The 19,366-nt window shown below is 44.3% G+C and overlaps 1 protein-coding gene across 3 annotated transcripts in view; it reads left to right on the plus strand.

Annotated features, from left to right (window-relative positions):
- Positions 1-19,366, plus strand: part of ABCC5 (ATP binding cassette subfamily C member 5) — a 78,157-nt gene that overhangs the window by 34,205 nt on the left and 24,586 nt on the right. For 2 of the 3 annotated variants that reach the window (XM_065943404.1, XM_065943405.1), the window contains exons 11-20: positions 2,456-2,812; positions 7,159-7,230; positions 9,338-9,462; positions 9,583-9,655; positions 11,252-11,455; positions 12,306-12,449; positions 13,364-13,466; positions 16,846-17,030; positions 17,427-17,573; positions 17,845-17,974. In XM_065943404.1, coding sequence (XP_065799476.1) covers positions 2,456-2,812; positions 7,159-7,230; positions 9,338-9,462; positions 9,583-9,655; positions 11,252-11,455; positions 12,306-12,449; positions 13,364-13,466; positions 16,846-17,030; positions 17,427-17,573; positions 17,845-17,974 — 1,540 coding nt within the window. Of the gene's footprint in view, positions 1-2,340; positions 2,813-7,158; positions 7,231-9,337; positions 9,463-9,582; positions 9,656-11,251; positions 11,456-12,305; positions 12,450-13,363; positions 13,467-16,845; positions 17,031-17,426; positions 17,574-17,844; positions 17,975-19,366 lie in introns of all 3 variants that reach the window. The other variant, XM_065943406.1, reaches the window with a different exon arrangement.

Raw genomic sequence — 19,366 nt, forward strand, 5'->3', positions numbered from 1 at the left:
AGAGTGTTAACCTCTAAGGCAGATGTTTTGACTATTAATTAGTCCCCTGTTTGTTTCTCAGTCTTCGTTAGTGAATGGCTTTGGTGACATTTTGGATGAAGGGATGGGAATTTATAGTGTAGATTTGTTCACTCCTATTGGAGAAGGAAATGGCAACCCACTCCGTATTCTTGCCTGGAGAATCCCATGGACAGAGGAGCCTGGTAGGCTACAGTCCACGGGGTCACAAAGAGTCGGACACAACTGAGCGACTTCACTTTCAATTGTTTCTCGAGACCTCTCTATTCACTTACTAGTGAGAACTTGTATTAGCAGATGGCTTTTCACGCTATAGATCATTCCTTTACACAGGAAGTTTCAGAGTTAATAATAGAAGCAAAACCACCCACAGCTCTCCTACATACCCCCTGAGAATGAGTCGCATTCTGGCTAGTTCCTTTTGTCAATCTTCTCCTCCTCCCCCGCCTCTACTTCTAAGAGTATGATAACTTATAGAAAGGCAATGAGAAGCCAGCTTATAACTTTTCTGATAAGACAGTCACCACTATAGTGTTGCCAGGTTTAGCTAATAAAAACACTAGACACCCAGTTAACAACTGCATGAGATGTACTTAGACTAGAAGATTAGTCATTGTTTATCCTGAATCAGAATTTAGCTAGGTGTCCTGTATTTTATCTGGGAACTCTATGAGTAGTCCCCTCTTCTGCTCAACAGATACATTCCAATTTGATTGTTTCAGTGACTGAGAATAGTGTTTGGATGGTTGTTGTCGTCCTCTGGTGAAGCTAAGGTTTATGGTTTATGTACCTCTAAGATTCTTGGCTGGCAGGTGCAAATCCACGTAGATATGAATTCAGGTGCGTGAGGCTCTTGTGTGCCTCAGTGTGTCGGGACAGAGTGACTGAGGCTGAAGTCCTCCTGGGAGGAGTACGCGGCTGTGGGGAGCTTGTGGGAAGGGAAAATGTGGAAAACTTGCACACACAAGCTGTGCAAGTCAGAGGCACTCGCCTAGTTTTTATAGTACATGAGCCCTAAGAGATCCTTTTAGTAACTCTTGAGGTGAGAGAAATGACGGGAATTCTGTCAGCATGTGGTTCAGTCTGTGAAGGTGGACAGAATATTTGGCATGTTATTCTCAGTGCAGTCTTCTCAGGAAGGCTCTGAACAAATGAAACCAATGACTTCAGAAAACTAAACTTTAAACTACTTTTTTTTTAAAGGTTGACCAGGAGCGAAGATTATCCAGATTTAGAAACATGACCCTTCTAGGAAGATGGAGGATTAGGAGTAGGTAGGGGATGTGGCAGTTTAGGAGTGAAAAGACCAAGTTTAGGAGTTTAGGATTTAGGAAAAGGGGCTTGCTCTCAGGCAAGGGAATTATGTTGTACACTTAATAGCACCTGCAAACTTTAAAGGGCTTTTAAAGTAGTTAGGGATTCTTGGTAACGAAGTGACTAAGGAAAGAGTCCTGCCACTAAAAGTTATCTTTTTTCTAAAGACTTTCTAATGTTTAAAAAAAAATTGTTTAATCATATTGGGAATCCAACTGGTATAGCATCCTATAGAGAGGACCACTTAGTTAAGTGAGGTGTCAGAAGTGGGTTCAAAGTCATGGGCACATGTTGGTTCTGGGCAGAGGTTTATTATGGTCAGTGTTTCCAATGTAATTTCCAAAACATTTAGCTTTTCAAGCATTCCTCTTTTCTTCCCCTGACATGCTTCAGTGGGGTTGGGGAATGGGTGGGAGGGAAGAGTCTTGCTTTCTTCTCAATGATGTGTCTGAGGGAGATATCCTTCCCTTTCATGCAAGCCCTTTGTTTGAATTCTCACAAGTTCCAACGTAGGACTTGTTGGTGAGAAGATGTACTCTGTTGTCGATCAAACCTTAGGTGCTCCTTTCTAACTGGAGAGAGCTAGGCCTGGCCATCAGCTCAGTTCAGCCTATCCTTATGCCATATGCCATGTGAGGCATAGGTGCCTCATATGTACGTGAGGAAAGTGCCCAGGCTTGGGGGCCCTGCAGGAGTGGTCTGGATGGCAGAGTGATGAGGGTCAGGGCAGGAGAGCAGTGTGCCCTTTGGTTTTCCTGCTTACATTTTACTACCTACTACTCAGCAGCTCCTGAATGAGAACAGAGGGCTGCAGACCAGTTAGTTAAATATCCCCTGGTCCTCTTGAGAGTGGTGGAAAAGGAAAGAAGAGTTTAGCGTGTAGCTGGTAGCATAGAGTGTGGGCCGACTGAGGAGGCCCCTGTCCCTCCTGAGGGTGTCCCCACATTCCCGTGACTCTCCATGGGCCTGAGGCTGGGCTACACTAATGAGCTACCTTTTGCCCTTCAGCTTCCTTCCACTGTATAGCCTGATGTGTTTTGCTACGTGAGTGTACGCCCTAGGCTTGTCTCCCTGGTCTTGATCCAGTGTCTCATCTTTGCACCTCTCTCACAACTCCTATCAGAGTTTGTTTCTAATGGAAGAGGTTCACATGATAAAGAAAAAACCAGCCAGCCCTCACCTCACGATAGAGATGAAAAATGCCACCTTGGCATGGGACTCCTCCCACTCCAGTATCCAGAACTCACCCAAGCTGACCCCCAAAACGAAAAAAGACAAGAGGGCTGCCAGGGGCAAGAAAGAGAAGGTGAGGCAGCTGCAGCGCACTGAGCACCAGGCGGTGCTGGCCGAGCAGAAGGGCCACCTCCTCCTGGACAGTGACGAGCGGCCCAGCCCTGAGGAGGACGAGGGCAAGCACATCCACCTGGGGAGCCTCCGCCTGCAGAGGACGCTCTACAACATCGACCTGGAGATCGAAGAGGTAACCGCCTCCCGGGTGTCCTCCGGGGAGGGGGGCTGCTGCCGGTCCTCTCAGCAAAGTGCTTCGTGGCTGGGAGTGATGGCTGGGAGTGGCTCTTTGCACCAAAGAGCCAACCTGGCCAGGTCTACGCTAGAAGGGATTCTTAGGAATTTAACAATAGAAATGAATAACAATAGAAATAAATTATAGAAATGCTCTCATGAGATACTCATTTTGTAAACAAGGAAATGAAGCATTCAGGCGGGTTTTCCACAGTCTTGCCCTGAGGAAATTTGGTTGTTATAGTTGTATATGAGCTATAATAATGATTTCTGATTATAACTCTGTGTGAGCTGCTCATTAGTACTGGGCTATGCATAGCACAGAACCTGGCATATAATAGGTACTCCCAGTGATGCTGTCATCAGCAATTCTATTGTAACTTTATTTTTTAATGAAAGTAAAGGCCATTATGGTATATGATGTTACAGCCCAGGACTAGAGTGGCTCAGAAGTCTCCCTATAGGGAGTGACTACGAGACACTCCAGCTTCAAGGCTTAACCTACAGAATATGACTGGGGGCCAGCAGCGTGTTGAGGGCTGCAGCATCCAGAAAATCCCAGGGGTATATATATCTGCTCACTCCACAGTCATTTGTCATTAAACTTTTTATTTTGTATTGGGGTACAGCCAATTAACAATGTTGTGATAGTTTCAGGTGAACAGCAAAGGGACTCAGCCATACATATACATGTATCCATTCTCCCCCAAACTCCCCTCCTATCCAAGCTGCCACATAACATTGAGCAGAGTTCCTTGGGCTATACAGTAGGTCCTTGTTGGTTATCCATTTTAAGTACAGCAGTGTGTACATGTCCATCCCAAACTCCTAACTATCCTTTCCCCCCACCCTTTCCCCGGGGTGATCATAAATTTGTTCTCTAAGTCTCTGTAGCCATTTTGAGTGCCATCTGTCTGTCAGGCACTGTTTTAGAGCAACAGAAACCAAAATCCCTGCCCTCTTGGATTTTGTCTTCTTCTGAGCAAAGGCAGATGGTAAACAGGTAAAGGGGCTACAAAGAAAAGGGGATGAAGGACTTGATGGACAGAGAGCAGGTGTCACTGCAGTTTAAATAGACTACTTAAGGGAAGGCCTCAAACTAAGATTCTGCATGCCTCAGGATACAGCCAAAAAGAAAGTAATAACAGGCATGATGCTTTTTTTTTTTAAACAAATTGAAGGCTTCTGGCAACCCTGTATCAAGTAAGCCTGTAGACATTTTTTTCCAACAGCATTTGCTTACTTCATATTTCTATTATGTTTTGGTAATTCTAGAAATATTTCAAACCCTCCATCAGAGAAGATTACGACTCATTGAAGACTCAGATGATAGTTAGCATTCTTTAGCAATAAAGTGTTTTTAAATTAAAATAGATACCATGTTGTTTCTTAGACATAATGTAATTGCACACTATATAGGCTAAAGTATAAAGTAAACATAACTAATACAAACACTGGGAAACCAAAACACTTGTGTGAATGACTTTATTGCAATATTTGCTTTACTGCAGTAGTCTGGAACCAGACCTGCAGTATGTGCAAGGTATGCCTGTGTTTGAGCAAAGACTTGAAGGAATGAGCCATGAGAATACATGGGGGAAGAAGAGCACTCAGGCAGCGGGAACAGAGCACAAAATCCCCGAGTGTGTTAATTGTGCTTTTCACAGGAGCAGAGTGAGCGTGGGAGAGAGGGGAGGGTGCTGAAAGCAGAGAGGATTGGTGTGCCAGAGCCTTCGTCATGACTTCTACTTTACTCTGAATGGATAGAAAAGCCACTAGAGGGACTGGAGAAGAAGAGTGATGTGATCTGACTTACAGATGCAGAGAATCATTCTAGCTTCTGGATTCAGAAGAGTGTAAGAGAACAGGGAGTGAAGCCAGGAGAACCAAGGAAAAGCATTAGAGTTTTCTGGACCAAGGTGGAGGCGACAGAGGTGGTAAAGAATGTTCATCTGCCTTACTGGGAGTGGTCTTCAGGGATTCTGATGTGGTGTGAGGCATGTTGTTGTTGTCCAGTCTCCCAGTTGTGTCTGACTCTTTGCGACCCTGTGGACTGCAGCACGCCAGGCCTTCCTGTCCCTCACCATCTCCCGGGGTTTGCCCAAGTTCATGTTCATCGCATTGGTGATGCCATCCAGCCATCTCATTCTCTGACACCCTCTTCTTCTGTCTGCAATCTTTCCCAGCATCAGGGACTTTTCCAGTGAGTCATCTGTTTGCTTCAGATGACCAAAATACTGGAGTTTCAGCTTCAGTCCTTCCAGTGAATATTCAGGGTTGATCTCCTTTAAGACTGATCTGGTTTGTTCTCCTTGCTATCCAAGGGACTTTCAGGAGTCTTCTGCAGCACCATAGTTCGAAGGCATCAGTTCTTTGGCATTCTGCCTTCTTTACAGTTATAAGCTGGAATCAAAACAGGCAGGAGAAACATCAACAACCTCAGATATGCAGATGATACCACTCTAATGGCAGAAAGCGAAGAGGAACTAAAGAACCTCTTGGTAAGGGTGAAGGAGGAGAGTTAAAGAGCCTGCTTAACACTAAATATTAAAAAAACTAAGATCATAGCATCCACCCCCATTACCGCATGGCAAATAGAAGCGGAAAAGGTGAAAGTAGTGACCAATTTCTTCTTCTTGGGCTCCAAAATCATTGTGGAAGGTGACTGCAGCCATCAAATCAGAAGACAATTGCTTCTTGGCAGGAAAGCAATGACAAACCTAGACAGTGTGTTGAAAAACTGAGACATCACGCTGTCGATAAAGGTATAGTCAAGGCTATGGTCGTCCCAGTGGTCACATACAGTTGTGAGAGCTGGACTGTATAGTGAGGCATGTTACACAGATCCAGAGCTGTACTAAAGGGAAACAAAAAGCTCCTAGCTGTTGGAAGTTACAGGCAAGAGGGAGATGGATGAGACCACATGAAACAACTAGCATGGCTCATCATTGGAGGGCGTGCAAGTCAGTTTTTTTTACTTCAGTTAACTTTTAACAGCAGGCTTCTTATTTAATAACAGTTAACTTGAGACAACTCTATTACATTGCTAATCAACTCTATTAGAGGATTATTTCTTGTAATCAGATAAATTTTACTCTTTTCCTTTCTATCTGTTGACCCTCCTTCTGCCCTTTACAGTCCACGTTCACATGACAGACCTTTAGCTATTATTCCCCCAGCCCCTCTCTTTAGGGAAGAGGAGGGAAGTTAACAGTTGCCTAATGTTTTCTGTGTCCCGGGCACTTGCTTCACTGTTGACCTCTTCTTTAGCCACCATTTAGTCATCAGAACAGAGTTTTCTTTGTGTTAACCTGACTGACCAGAGCAGAGTCTAAGCCTGTGACTTGGTCTCTTTATAACCACTGGTTAGTAATCTCTCAGCCCCCTGGACCATGTCAAAAACTTTGTCAAGAATACTTTTATAAGACCTGTCTGCCTCCAGAATCCGTGTTCTTTCCACAACACCACTCTCCATCCCCTTCCTCCATGCCAGGCTTAAGGCGATAGAGTGTTGCTTAACAAGTGGCCCTGTTAAAATCATCTGTCTGTTCTTGAAAACAGTCAATACTGCTCATGGAGAACTCATCATTTTGCCTGGGGATATTCAGTTAATCACAGGCTTGGTTTTCTACTTTCATGTGGGATTGATGGTAAAAGTATGCCCTCAGATTCTTGGAAATATTTGTAGAAAAATGGAAACAGGGACTTCTCTGGTGGTCTGGTGGCTAAGCCTCTGTGCTCCCAATGCACAGGTTCGACCCCTGGCCAGGGAACTAGATCCCACATACTGCAACTAAGACCCAGTGCAGCCAAATAAAAATAATTATTTAAAAAATAAAAATGGAAACAATAGTGCACATTGCACATAGTTTTTATTCAAAATGATTTTAGACCCTGAGGAAAAAAATCATATAAAATGAAAATAAAATGATTTTTAAGAGTCCTGTCCTCTCTTTCAAAGCCATCAATAAAAACAAACAAGTTATCAAAAAGCATGGGTTGCCAACAAAGTGGAAAAGGTTTAGCCCTTTCTAAAAGTTACGTGGGACACCTTAATGCCTGTGGCATATATAAATTTTCTAAAAGACTTACACATCTATTACCTCAGTGCATCCCCACAGAAACCCTATGACGTGGGTGGCTGATGAGGGAGAAAAGAGGTAAGTGACTTGCTAGATCCTCAGGATGACAATCCCCATAGTGATGGACTGTCACTAATGTTTTTGTTCTCAAAGAAATCCAAAGTCCTTGACATGAATGGTCAGTATCCTTTAGTGACCTTCCTCTCTCATGTGCTTTGTCCAGGGTAAACTGGTTGGAATCTGTGGCAGTGTGGGAAGTGGAAAAACTTCTCTCATTTCATCCATTTTAGGCCAGGTAAGATTTTGTTGTTGTCTTGGGCATTTTCTGCTTCTTTCTCTGGATTCTGCTTAGCAAGAGTCTCAGGAAAAATAGGCTTATTTCCTGAAGAGAGTCAGGAAATGTGGAAACAAAAGGACCCTTGGTCTGTTATCATGCTCCTGCCACTCCCGGCCTCCACCCCCCACCCACTCCTACCCCTTAACAACAGCATTGTATCTGGGATGTGGTTCAGTGGACGCCTGGACCCATTGATACCCAGCTGGAGTCACTTGTTCCTTGTGCCTTCTTTTATTCAGCACGTATTTACTGAGTGCCACAGGTGTGCCAGACAGTGTGTTGGGGAATGTCAGAGGTCAGAGACTGACAAACTGCAGACTGCCAACAAATGGACCAGCCTCACCAACCTCCCTGTCAGAAAGAGGGCCTTCAGGATTTGATCTAGAAACAAAGACCTACTCCATTTTCAAGCTAACCATTGAAAGAATTATGCCCTCAAGGAGTTCATGGTTTGGTTGGGGTGCTAGGCCTTCTAGACATACTAGCACAGTCCAAGGCAGTGAGTGAATAGTGCTCAGAGGGCCCAGAAGAGGGCTGTCAGCATTTCGAGTGGGGATCATCCAGCTAAGACAGATTATCTTCTACTATGTTTTAGAAACCAAATAATCAGAAGAATAAAGCAAAACCCCATATGCTTCTATACTTGGGTTAAATGAGCTCGGCTTAGGTGGTTGAGATGAGGATAAAGGTAAGATTATTCCTGCTGATGGATAAGGTCCTCTGAGTCATTTATCCATGTTGAGGAAATTAATAGGAGAAGGGATTGGGGAAGATTTTCATGTAGCATCCAGTCTATGGGTTATTTTGTCTTGTTTGGCGTCATTGTCACAGTTGGTGGAGCAAAGGTGTTCAGGGTGGTCTGAGGAAAGCTGCATCTAAATCATCGGGAGGGACAGCTCCCCACCCCTACCCCTTCTGCCTTGTGAGACTGTGCAGTGGTTGGGCTCAGCCACTGGTGTTTGCTAAGAGCCAAAAACCTCCTACATAATTTCTGATCATCAGCCAGATTTCAGAGCCAGTGATGAGAGACACAGGTGGACTGAAAGGGAGGGCTGGTGGGCAGCAGTTAAATTGAAAACTGAGTGGGTCTTTGCTTCTGGATCAAATCCTGACAGAGAGGCAGGGGCTACTTGTCAACCCTGCTTCTTTAGAGTTTAACTCCTTATGGGTGGTCTGCATTGTGGCGTGTTTGTACTGTAGCAGCTGGAAGAGCTGGATTTCCACAGAAGACCCTCCAGGTTTCTGAACACTCTGAATGCATTATCTGTGACAGTGCTTACCTGTTTGTGGGCAGTTGGCAGTATGTTACAGTCTTATGTGTGTCCGCTGTGCGTTACTGTGTTTGAGAGGACAAGCTTGTATGTGCAGATTGGTTAATGAAACCGTTTCAAGCTATAGCATTCGTAATCCAAGATAAGCATCTACTGTTAGTCCCTTCGAAAGGAAACCTGAAAGAGTAAAATGAGTAAATTGATTCATGTCAATCTCTGCAACTAAAAACATAATTCAAAGCACACAACTTATCGTGTAATCTCTTCACATTGGAGTGGAGGGTCTGTCACCATTATGTGAATACTCTATAATGCTAATTGATGTCTAACTGGAATTTTTTTCCGCCTCTGGTCCTCATTTTACAAAAGCAGCTGAACTAGCCAACAGGCTGGATTAATTCTGTAGATGAGTTGGCCTGCCCTCATCTTGAGGCAGGGACTAGCTCTAAATCTTTGCAGCATCCTCCCCAGGGGAATTCTGTAAGGGCCTTCTGCTTGAGTTCCTTTAATTAGAACAGTTTGCAGTTAGGAAGAAAGGATGATAAAGTAGCTTATGAGTTGCTGAATGAAATATTCATTCATTCAAGTCATGGGTTATGCTGGGCTCCCATCACACATAAGCAAGGAGAACTTTGATTTTCTTGACTGCTGTGGAACAAAGGTGAGAGCTGGATTTGGGTTCCAAAAGCATCCAAGGAAACTGACTAGACTTTCAACTCCCTTGTGGAACGTGGTGGGTTCTGTTGACTCAGGCTTTGTATTGTGATGCCATTGGATGGTGTCTGTTTCCCTAGATGACACTTCTAGAGGGCAGCATTGCAGTCAATGGAACGTTCGCTTACGTGGCCCAGCAGGCCTGGATCCTCAATGCCACTCTGAGAGACAACATCCTCTTTGGGAAGGAATTTGATGAAGAAAGGCAAGGAATGTTTGGTTTCTGTCATGCTTTCCTCTTGGCCGTGTGAGACGCAAGGCAGCCCACGTCAGCAGGCTCTACCCCAACCATGCCCCTGACTCTGGGTCTTCTTGTGTCCCTCAGATACAACTCTGTGCTGAACTGCTGCTGCCTGAGGCCTGACCTGGCCATCCTTCCCCACAGTGACCTGACAGAGGTACAGGCCTTCTGCCCCTGGTGGGCCAGGGTATTTAGCGGAGAGGATTCTGGTATTTGGGGGGCAGAGCTGTACCAGAACTGCCTCCTAGGCATGCAACTTAAATTGTGGGAGAAGAACTTTCACAGGAGTTTTGCTTTCATTGGGACTTTATGTTAGGGACACATTTGTTCCTTAGGGCAGGGATTGCAACATTGCCTGTTTTAAGCACATAAATTTCATGTGTTGTGAATTTTAAACAAAATCCCATTGTTGGTTCACAGTTCATATTTTCTGCACTATTCATATTTAAAACCATTACTCAATCATATGCCTGTTGAGATTCCTTGAACTTTCTTCTGCCAACCTCTTTTTACTCATGTAACTCTCTAGAGAGCTGACTCCCTCTAGAAAGAAAGAGGCCTTAACATAAAGCTGCCTTTCTTTGCTTCTCTGCCCTTGAGTAGTTCCCTGAGGCTTGTCTTTGGAACTGGCTCTCCATGTTAATGCTCATCTTCCATGACCTGCCCTTGAGGTCTCTGGGGCTGACTTTTATTCAGTTGACTTCTGTTTAAGCCCTCAAACCAGATTGGAGTGGTTTGATTAATTTATTGGCTCTCAGATCCCGGTCCCCTGATTAGCAGCACATCAACAACATCACTGCAGACTCTCAGCCCCACCAGAGACCTACTGAATCATGACTCGAGAGATGGGGCCCCCTCAGTCCATTTTAACAAGCCCTGCAGATAATTCTTATATATGCTCTTATTTGAAAACCTCTGAATTGAATTTTTTTTAAGGACAAGATTAAAAAAAAAAAAGAACCAGTTACTGTTTGACAATCGATTTTTTTTCACTTAGTAACATTTATTAAGTGCTTGTTATATGCCAGCTGCCTGTGCAGAAGCTTCTGGGGGCACTGGGAATATAAAAGAAAAGGACAATAATCTGTATCCTCAGCAAGCTTACAATTGGGAAAGACATACTGACAAATAGGCACAAACTAAGGTGATTGAAAGAGTTGCCTTTCTTTTGGGTGTTAGTGGAGAAGGGGAGGGTAGGCTTCACAGAGGAGAGGATGCCAGAACTGAGCAGACAAGTACAGGAGAAGGCATGACAGTAGTCAGGCGTGTTCATAATAGACACACAGTTTAACTGAGCTGACACACCTGCTCAGATCCCAGGGTACAGAAGGGGCATTGACAGTGGAGGCTAAGAGTTGCTGGAAAGCCAGTTGGTAAAGGGCCTGCTTTGTCTGCCGTATCTGGGGGCTTAGATTCTGTCCTTTAGGACTAAGCAAGATGGTCAGCTTTGTGTTTTGGAAAAGTCATTCTGCCCATGGAGAATGGATTGTAATGGGGCATCCAGAGGATGTGGTAAGGCTCAGACACAGGGTTGGTTAGTAACCAGATAGTTGTGGGAGAGGAGGAGGCAATTTGGGCTGATACCCCCAGTTCTGGTGTGGGCCCTAGAAGATGCAGTGGCATTCCATCCAGGTGGGGAAACGAAGAGAAGGAGCTGGTTTGGGTAGAAGAGAGGAGAAGTGACTGAGGCAACCAGTGAGTGTCGTTCTGGACTTGAACTGGAGACTTTCTTGTGCTTTCTGGACTCCTGTAGATTGGTGAGCGAGGAGCCAACCTCAGTGGCGGGCAACGCCAGAGGATCAGCCTTGCCCGGGCCTTGTATAGTGACCGAGACATCTATATCCTGGACGACCCCCTCAGTGCCTTAGATGCCCATGTGGGCAATCACATCTTCAACAGTGCTATCCAGAAGCATCTCAAGTCCAAGACGGTTCTGTTCATTACCCACCAGTTACAGGTATGTGCTTCCTTCCCCAGGCTACCCACCTTGACTTGGGCAGTCAGAAACAGGGAGGCGGGCTTGGTCCAGGTACCTTCATGGGGTTCCTTGAAGTCCCTGGAATCATGGTGTTCCCTTCCTCAGCAAATAGCCTCCTGGCTCATTGTACCAATAAAGCTTGTTGTACCAGATGGCCATCTGAATCAGAGATCCTTGGAGCAGGTTAGCTTCTGCATATAAACCAGTAAGTAAAAGGGCTAAGAGGAATAGGCTGAAAATGGAGTCTGGGTAAGAGATAGTTTGGAAAGCATTGTGTTAACATCTTTATGTGAGTGGGTACTGTTTAGGGAAAACAAGCTCTTCTCCCTCTGCCATTCCATAACAAGCAGCCACTTCAGAGAGCAGCTCAAGGAGGTTGCCATGTGCTTTGCATATGTTGTCAAGTTTAGGGGGCTAACCCCCCATTCTGCCACAGAAAGTCTAATTATGTGTACTTCTGCGTGTAGTAAAGGGATATAAAGTTTAATATAAGACTGTGTGGCTTCATCAGCAGATTTATATCAAAAACTGGAGAACCTGCTTTTTGAACTACATCATGAGACAGGATAAACTAAAGCAGGAGTTCTCAGTCTTAGCTTTCTGTTGTGGGGGCCTGTCCTGTGCATCCCTGGCATCTATCCAACAGATGGCAGTAGTACCCCTCAACCCCCAGCCCTCAAATTGTAACAATCAAAAATGTCTCCAGATATTGCCAAGTGTCCCCTAGGGGGACATCTCCAGGTGAGACCTGCTGAAGTAAGGTGTAGGCGTTTGGATGTATTTGCACAAATAATCAACCACACTACATTGTCCCTGTCTTTGTCTCCAGTACCTGGCTGACTGTGATGAAGTGATCTTCATGAAAGAGGGCTGTATTACAGAAAGAGGCACTCATGAGGAATTGATGAATCTGAATGGTGATTATGCTACTATTTTTAATAACCTGTTGCTTGGAGAGACACCCCCAGTTGAGGTAAGATTCGCGTGGTGTGTGTGTGTGTCTTTCTAGTGAGATACAGTTATTACCATAGTGAATGATGGAGAAATCTCTGCCGAACTCATTGTCTGTGTCTTGCTGGCAGGGGCCCTGTTTTCCAATGACCAGACTATTATGCTTTAGTCCACACACTGGTTCTGTTCTAGGAGGGCAGGACTGTGGGACTAGAGAACCAAGGTCTTCTGTCGCTGAGAATTCACCAGTAAGGCAATGACAAGAAGGGTGTGGGCTCATTGTGTGCTATTGCTCAGTCATATCTTAATTTCTTAAACTCCATTAAATCCTAACCAGAGTATTGTGAAAGCCCCTTTCTTAATAATCAGATGATGGGAGGGGGGATCGGGATGGGGAATACATGTAACTCCATGGCTGATTCATGTCAATGTATGACAAAACCCACTGCAATGTTGTGAGGTAATTAGCCTCCAACTAATAAAAATAAATGGAAAAAAAATCAGATGAATAACATGGCAGGGAAGAGACTTTAAATCCTGCATACATTTGAAAATTATCCATGGTGTCTTGGCTGCCAACTCGGCACTCATTAACTAGCACTGACTGTGTCCCAATTACTGGTTTACGCACTTTATAGATGTCATCCAGTGATACTTTGCACAAGTTAGAGTGGATAAGAATAGCATAAAGTCTGCTGTGTTTGGAATTTAGGTCTTTAGTGACTTTGGGGAGAGCAGGGTCTATGGAATGGTCAGAACCCAGACCTCAAAGATATCAGGACTTGGGGAAGTACATAAGTTAACTTTTAAGAAGTTGGACGTGTCTCTCTTCAGTAAGAGCAGCAACTCCATGGTTGATTTGCTAATGTGTCCTTTGGACATTTATCTGAATGGCCATATCATGATAACCAGAGACACTTTTTTTTTTTTCATTAGATTAATTCAAAAAAGGAAACCAGTGGTTCACAGAAGAAAACACAAGAGAAGGGTCCTAAAACAGGATCAGTAAAGAAGGAGAAAGCAGTGAAGCCAGAGGAAGGTAATGAACCTTTTTGAGAATTGACATTAACATTTTTGCTTTTGTTTTGTTTTGGCATTTTATTTGCATATATGTACTACATCCCTAGAAAAAGGATCTCATGGTTTTCCCTCTAGTGTGTTTTCACACACTTGCTTTTTCATGGTCTGTAATGCCAGATGAGATTGTCAGTACGATGAAAATGATGGGATGGGGGCTCCCGTTTTACCACATATTTGAGTTGCCTATCATATCTGGGGCTGATCCCTCCTCACTTGTTTAACCTGCCCATGAGGTTCACAGCAATTTTCCCAGCCCTGTGATCATCAGTTAAATTTGCCATTATAATCACACTTCACCATCAAGTCAAAACCCTGATGATGACTGTGGCACATGGACTATTAAGACCCTGGTGCTTGCCTCTCTTTTTGGCTTTGATGATGCTCTTGAGGTCATCAGCCAGCCAGGGCGTTCGTGAGGGCCAGCATGGCAGTGCAGAAAGATGATGTAAAGTGTGTCATTAAAGTTTATCAGAAATTATGCAATGTAGCAATTCATCCTGCCTGATAATCATTGTCTGTTGTGGAACACCTGGCCTTATATTTCTAGAATAACGAGATTCTTATATGGTTATTGGGAGACCATGAGGCAACTTCTGTTTGCTCAAACAGACCAAGGCAATAAAAATGACCTTTACTCCTATGCCTTTTTTTGCTATGCAGAGTGGAGTGAGGTGTAGGTAGTCATAGCTGAGTCATCTTGACTAAGCAAAAATTGAATCATGGGTAGAAGTATACCTTTCTTTCCCGTGATTCATCTCTGCTCTTTAAAAGTCATGCCAACCAAAGCAAAGGCATGCCAGCTCTAAGAATGCCCACATCCTCAGTTAACCCCCCTCTGCCCCCTCCTTTGATACAACGATCACTCCTTGGCTTGTCCCAAGCAGGCAGCAGCAGAGCTATGGTGAAGAGTTAACAGCCAAGATTTTTCCTACTTGATTTTCCTACCCAGACTCCTTGGTCCTATTTTTTAAACTCTTCATTTTATCAACCAAAACAAATCTTGAGAGTTGGAGAAGCTGTTTGCAATACCTTAGGCATTATCACTTTTGTAAATAATAAATAGAAATGCATTCCTGTTTTAAAGTTATTTCTTTTATCTTCTCACCTGACATGTTGAATTCAGGACTTTTTTTCTGGTTTGCCATGTTGTTTTCATTTCCTTGGTCTTAAAACTGCAGCAGACATTGGGTGTTAGGAGTTCACCATACTGATTCTTTTCTTTCTTTCAATAAGCCCTGTATGAGCTCTTGAATTCAGGTGTAACTGGAGATACCTTAACTCTCACAAAGCAAACACAGCACAGAAGGCTGAGACATCTGTCAATTCCTGCCACAGGCAGTAGGAAAAAACAGAATGTCTTTAGGGGACATGTGACCTAGAGACTGTTTAGGTAAAGTGCTGAGGCCTGTGTGGCTTGTTCCAAGATAATTACATAGCATGTGTGATAAAGAGGCAGAGGCTTCCCATGGGGCTTTCTCTGTATTCTCTTGTCAACATCAATCTCCCAGGAGTCCCTAGGAAATGTCCTTAAATGTTTTTTCTCCTCCAATAGCCAATCACCCCATCCATCTGAATTTACTTCCTGAATACTCCATCCGCATGGCCACAACCCTGGTTTTCAGTCAGTCAGTTCAGTCACTCAGTGATGTCCGACTCTTTGTGATCCCATGGTCTGCAGCACGCCAGGGATCCCTGTCCATCACCAACTCCTGGAACTTGCTCAAACTCATGTCCATCGAGTTAGTGATGCCACCCAACTATCTCATCCTCTGTCATCTCCTTCTCCTCCTGCCTTCAGTCTTTCCCAGTGTCAGGGTCTTTTCCAATGAGTCCGTTCTTCACATCAGGTGCCAAAGTATTGGAGCTTCAGCTTTAGCATCAGTCCTTCCAATGAGTATTCAGGACTGATTTCCTTTAGGATTGAGTGGTTTGATCTCCTTACTGTCCAGGGGACTCTCAAGAGTCTTCTCCAATACCACAGTTCAAAGGCATCAATTCTTCGGCGCTCAACTTTCTTTATGGTCCAACTGTCATGTTCATACATGACTGCTAGAAAAACTGTAGCTTTGACTAGACAGACCTTTGTCAGCAGAGTAATGTCTCTGCTTTTTAATATGCTGTCTAGGTTGGTCATAGCTTTGCTTTCAAAGAGCAAGCATCTTAATTTCAGGGCTGCAGTCACCGTCTGCAGTGATTTTGGAGCCCAAGAAAACAGCCCTGGTTCTGGCCTTTATCATCTCCCACTGAGACTGTTACAGTTGCCTCCTTTTAAATCTGTCCTCCACGTGAACAACTAGGAGATCTAGTTAAAAACAGGAGACCAGCCAACTGCCTGGGGCCTGAGGCCTTTCAGTGGCTTCCTAGTTTCAAAGCAGCATTTTTAAAATCTTTTTCCTGATGTGGCACACATAGAAAATCCATTCTTTGTCTGAGATGCTGGGACACATGAAAGAGACTGTATGAGGTGGCTGATCTGGCCATCCCAGGCCCATCTCCTGCAGTAGGGCTGGGAGTTAAATCTCTACACCCCCTGTAGCCCATTCCCTTGAGAATTTCTTGCCTGAAGGATAATGTTCAAATGCCTTTATCCTCTGACAATAGCCTGCTTAATCAGCCTTATCTCCTGCCACTCCTTAGGCACTCAGAATGTTCTAGCCTGCTGAATTGGATATCTGTGTGTATTCAGATTTCTTGTTTCCTCATAACTACACCCATCATTTACCTACACCCATCATTTCCCCACCTGGCTGATTCTGACTTACCTTTCAATATGGGGATTTTCCCTAGCAGTCCAGTGGGTAGGACTCCACGCTTTCATTGAGGAGGGTGCAGGTTCAATCCCTGATCAGGGAACTAAAATCCGAGTCATGCTGTGCAGCTAGAGAAAAAAAAAAAAAGACACAATATGGACTACATAGAAAGTCTCACTTGGAACTTCCCTACTAAACCCCTCACAGCTCCCCCAAGTGGGTTAGGTACACTTCCTGAATGTTTCCATGCTGCCTTGCAAGTATTCCAGCACTGGAGTTAGCACATTTTATTATAATTTTGTACTTATTTACCTATTTGTGGATAGTCTGAGCCAGATCTCCTGGCAGGGACCAGGTCTTAATCCTCTTTGCCTCTCCAGGGCTTATTCCTGGGCCTGGTTCATAGTAGGTGCCTAATAGATAGATTATTAAATGGATAAATGAATGCTCCTTGAAAGGGGGAAATAATTCCAACCTAGAACTCTGTGAAACTGTAGGCTCTCTTTGGTTCTACTCTTCTACAGGTGACTTCATTTTAGAGAAGCAGCTTTTACTTTCTGAATTCATGTTTCTCTTTTCCTCACCTAGGGCAGCTCGTGCAAATGGAAGAGAAGGGGCAGGGTTCTGTGCCCTGGTCAGTGTATGGTGTCTACATCCAGGCTGCTGGGGGCCCTTTGGCGTTCCTGGTCATTCTGTCCCTTTTCATGCTGAATGTGGGCAGCACCGCTTTCAGCAACTGGTGGTTGAGTTACTGGATCAAGCAAGGAAGTGGGGTAAGAGTCCTCATTGATGGGAAAATTATACGTCTAATAATATGGCCATCTCTCCATATTTCCTGGCTCTTCTTAGGGAAAGTGCTCTAGATTTCTGTTAAAGGAGGTAATTAACAAAGATTACCCAGGATTAAAGAGATGAGTCCCTAATGTAACCTCACCAGGTAGTTGCTCCCTGACCAACTCACGGAGCAGTAGCGCTTACCAGGTGCACACCTATAGGCTGTCTGTTGTCATTAGAGAAGAGAGGGGGAACAGGCAAAGCCTGCCTTGCGTTTGTCTCCACCAGCTCCCAGAGTTTGTATCCTGTACCCTGCCTGAGCCAAGAGTGGCCCTGACAAGGGCTTCTTGGATGTCCCTGAGGGTCTTGCCTCACAGAACCTTGCTTCCAAACAGAACACCACGGTGACTCAAGAAAACAGGACGTCTGTGAGCAACAGCATGAAGGACAATCCTCTCATGCACTACTATGCCAGCATCTACGCCCTCTCCATGGCAGTCATGCTGATCCTGAAAGCCATTCGCGGAGTGGTCTTCGTCAAGGTATGCACTGGGGCCTCTGCTCCTCTTCTCGCCGGTGACTATGTGGTCAGGCTTCTGCCTGGCACCTCTTGGGTTTATTCTGAGTTGGGGAGCTCCTCTGAAGCAGGATGCCTCTTGCCAAAGTGACCTGCATCCTGTCAGCCTCAGCCCTTTCCGGTTAGCCACCTCCTTCCTCCACAGCCACTTGCCCTTCTCTGGCTTTAGACCTGTGGAATAGTTACTGAGCCTGCTGAGTCCTGGGTCTCTGATCGCTCTGTACTTTGCTCCTCAGGGCACATTGCGAGCCTCCTCCCGGCTCCATGATGAGCTTTTCCGAAGAATCCTTCGAAGCCCTATGAAGTTTTTTGACACTACCCCCACGGGAAGAATTCTCAACAGGTTTTCCAAAGACATGGATGAAGGTATTTCTCACTGCTTCTCTCTGTGGTACTCCAGAGCATGAACCACCCAGCACAGTGGCTGCAGTATTTGCATCAGGAACATGTTAGCTTGGGTATTTTCTCCATGTTGCAGTTTCTCTTTAGGCTAAGGACCTATCTAATTTTTCATCTTTCATGTGAGCTCTTATTTGATCTTATTTAACCTTAAAACCAGTTCAGAGGGCTGAGCATAAAGGCTTTGGACAGGGTATCTGAGAGTCCAAAAGGCATATTTACCTGTGGGTGGTGTGTAGGTTCCTGGACACCTACAATCTCTTGACGAGTTTGTCAGATACTGATTGCTTCTTGGGCTGTGCCAGCACCAGAACTTAAATACACTTGACCCTTGAACAACAAGTTGGTTGAGTCTGAGGATATGAAACTGTGGATGAGGAACCACATCTATGGAGAGCCGACTGTAGATTACATGCAGATTTTTGACTGCATGGGGGGTCTGTGTCTCTAACCCCCATGGTCAGCTGTACTCCCATAGCCCATATTAATAGTGATGCTACCTGACATTTTTTGAGGGCTTACTGTGTTACGAGCAGTTTTACATGCACTATCCTAGCCATCATAGCAGCCCTGTGAGGTATGGGTATCATTTTACCCACTGAGCATGGGAAAGCTGATGTCTAGAAAGGTTGACTTGCTCAAGATTGCACAACTATTAAATAGCAAGCTGGGAATTGAGCTCAGATCTTTTTGACCCCAGAATGAATATTGTTAACTACTTACTATGCTGCCTCCATAGAAGGAGTTTGTTTCCGGTGTTGATAGGCCAATGTATAGCTATGGCCAGAGGTAACAAGAGATCAAAACCATCACTGATACACAAAACAATGATACATATGTGTGTGACATGATCACATTTGTATTAAACTCACATATGCACAGATGAATAGAAAAGAGACTGAAGAAAATCAGTGGTATCAACATGTCTCAGATTTGTATGAAAATAGGTGGGGGGAGATGTCCTAAATAGGCGAAGAAAATGTTTACTCTTAGAGGTTCTATACTCTCAGTTTTTGTGTATGTTTAAAATTTTTGTGTATGTTTAAAATTTTCCATGAAAATTTTCTTAAATGTTAGCAGCAGTTCATTCATATTGGTAAGAATAAGACTATGTTTATTTAACTTTTTACATATTTATTTTCCAAATATTTTATAGCAAACATATATTACTTTGCAAAATGGAAGAAATGTTTAAGGGGGTTGGGCAGCACAGTGATCCAAAAAGAGGGCACAGGTGAGAAAGATCGCTTAAATGCTCTTGGGACAAGAAAAATTAGAGCAACTACATTACCAGATTTTTCTTTGATCAGACTGTTTAAAAGACAAAAAAATCACAAATTTCAGGTATGGCTTTTTGGG

This window comes from Muntiacus reevesi, chromosome 8, assembly GCF_963930625.1.
Source record: "Muntiacus reevesi chromosome 8, mMunRee1.1, whole genome shotgun sequence".
Classification (NCBI taxonomy): Eukaryota; Metazoa; Chordata; class Mammalia; order Artiodactyla; family Cervidae; genus Muntiacus; species Muntiacus reevesi.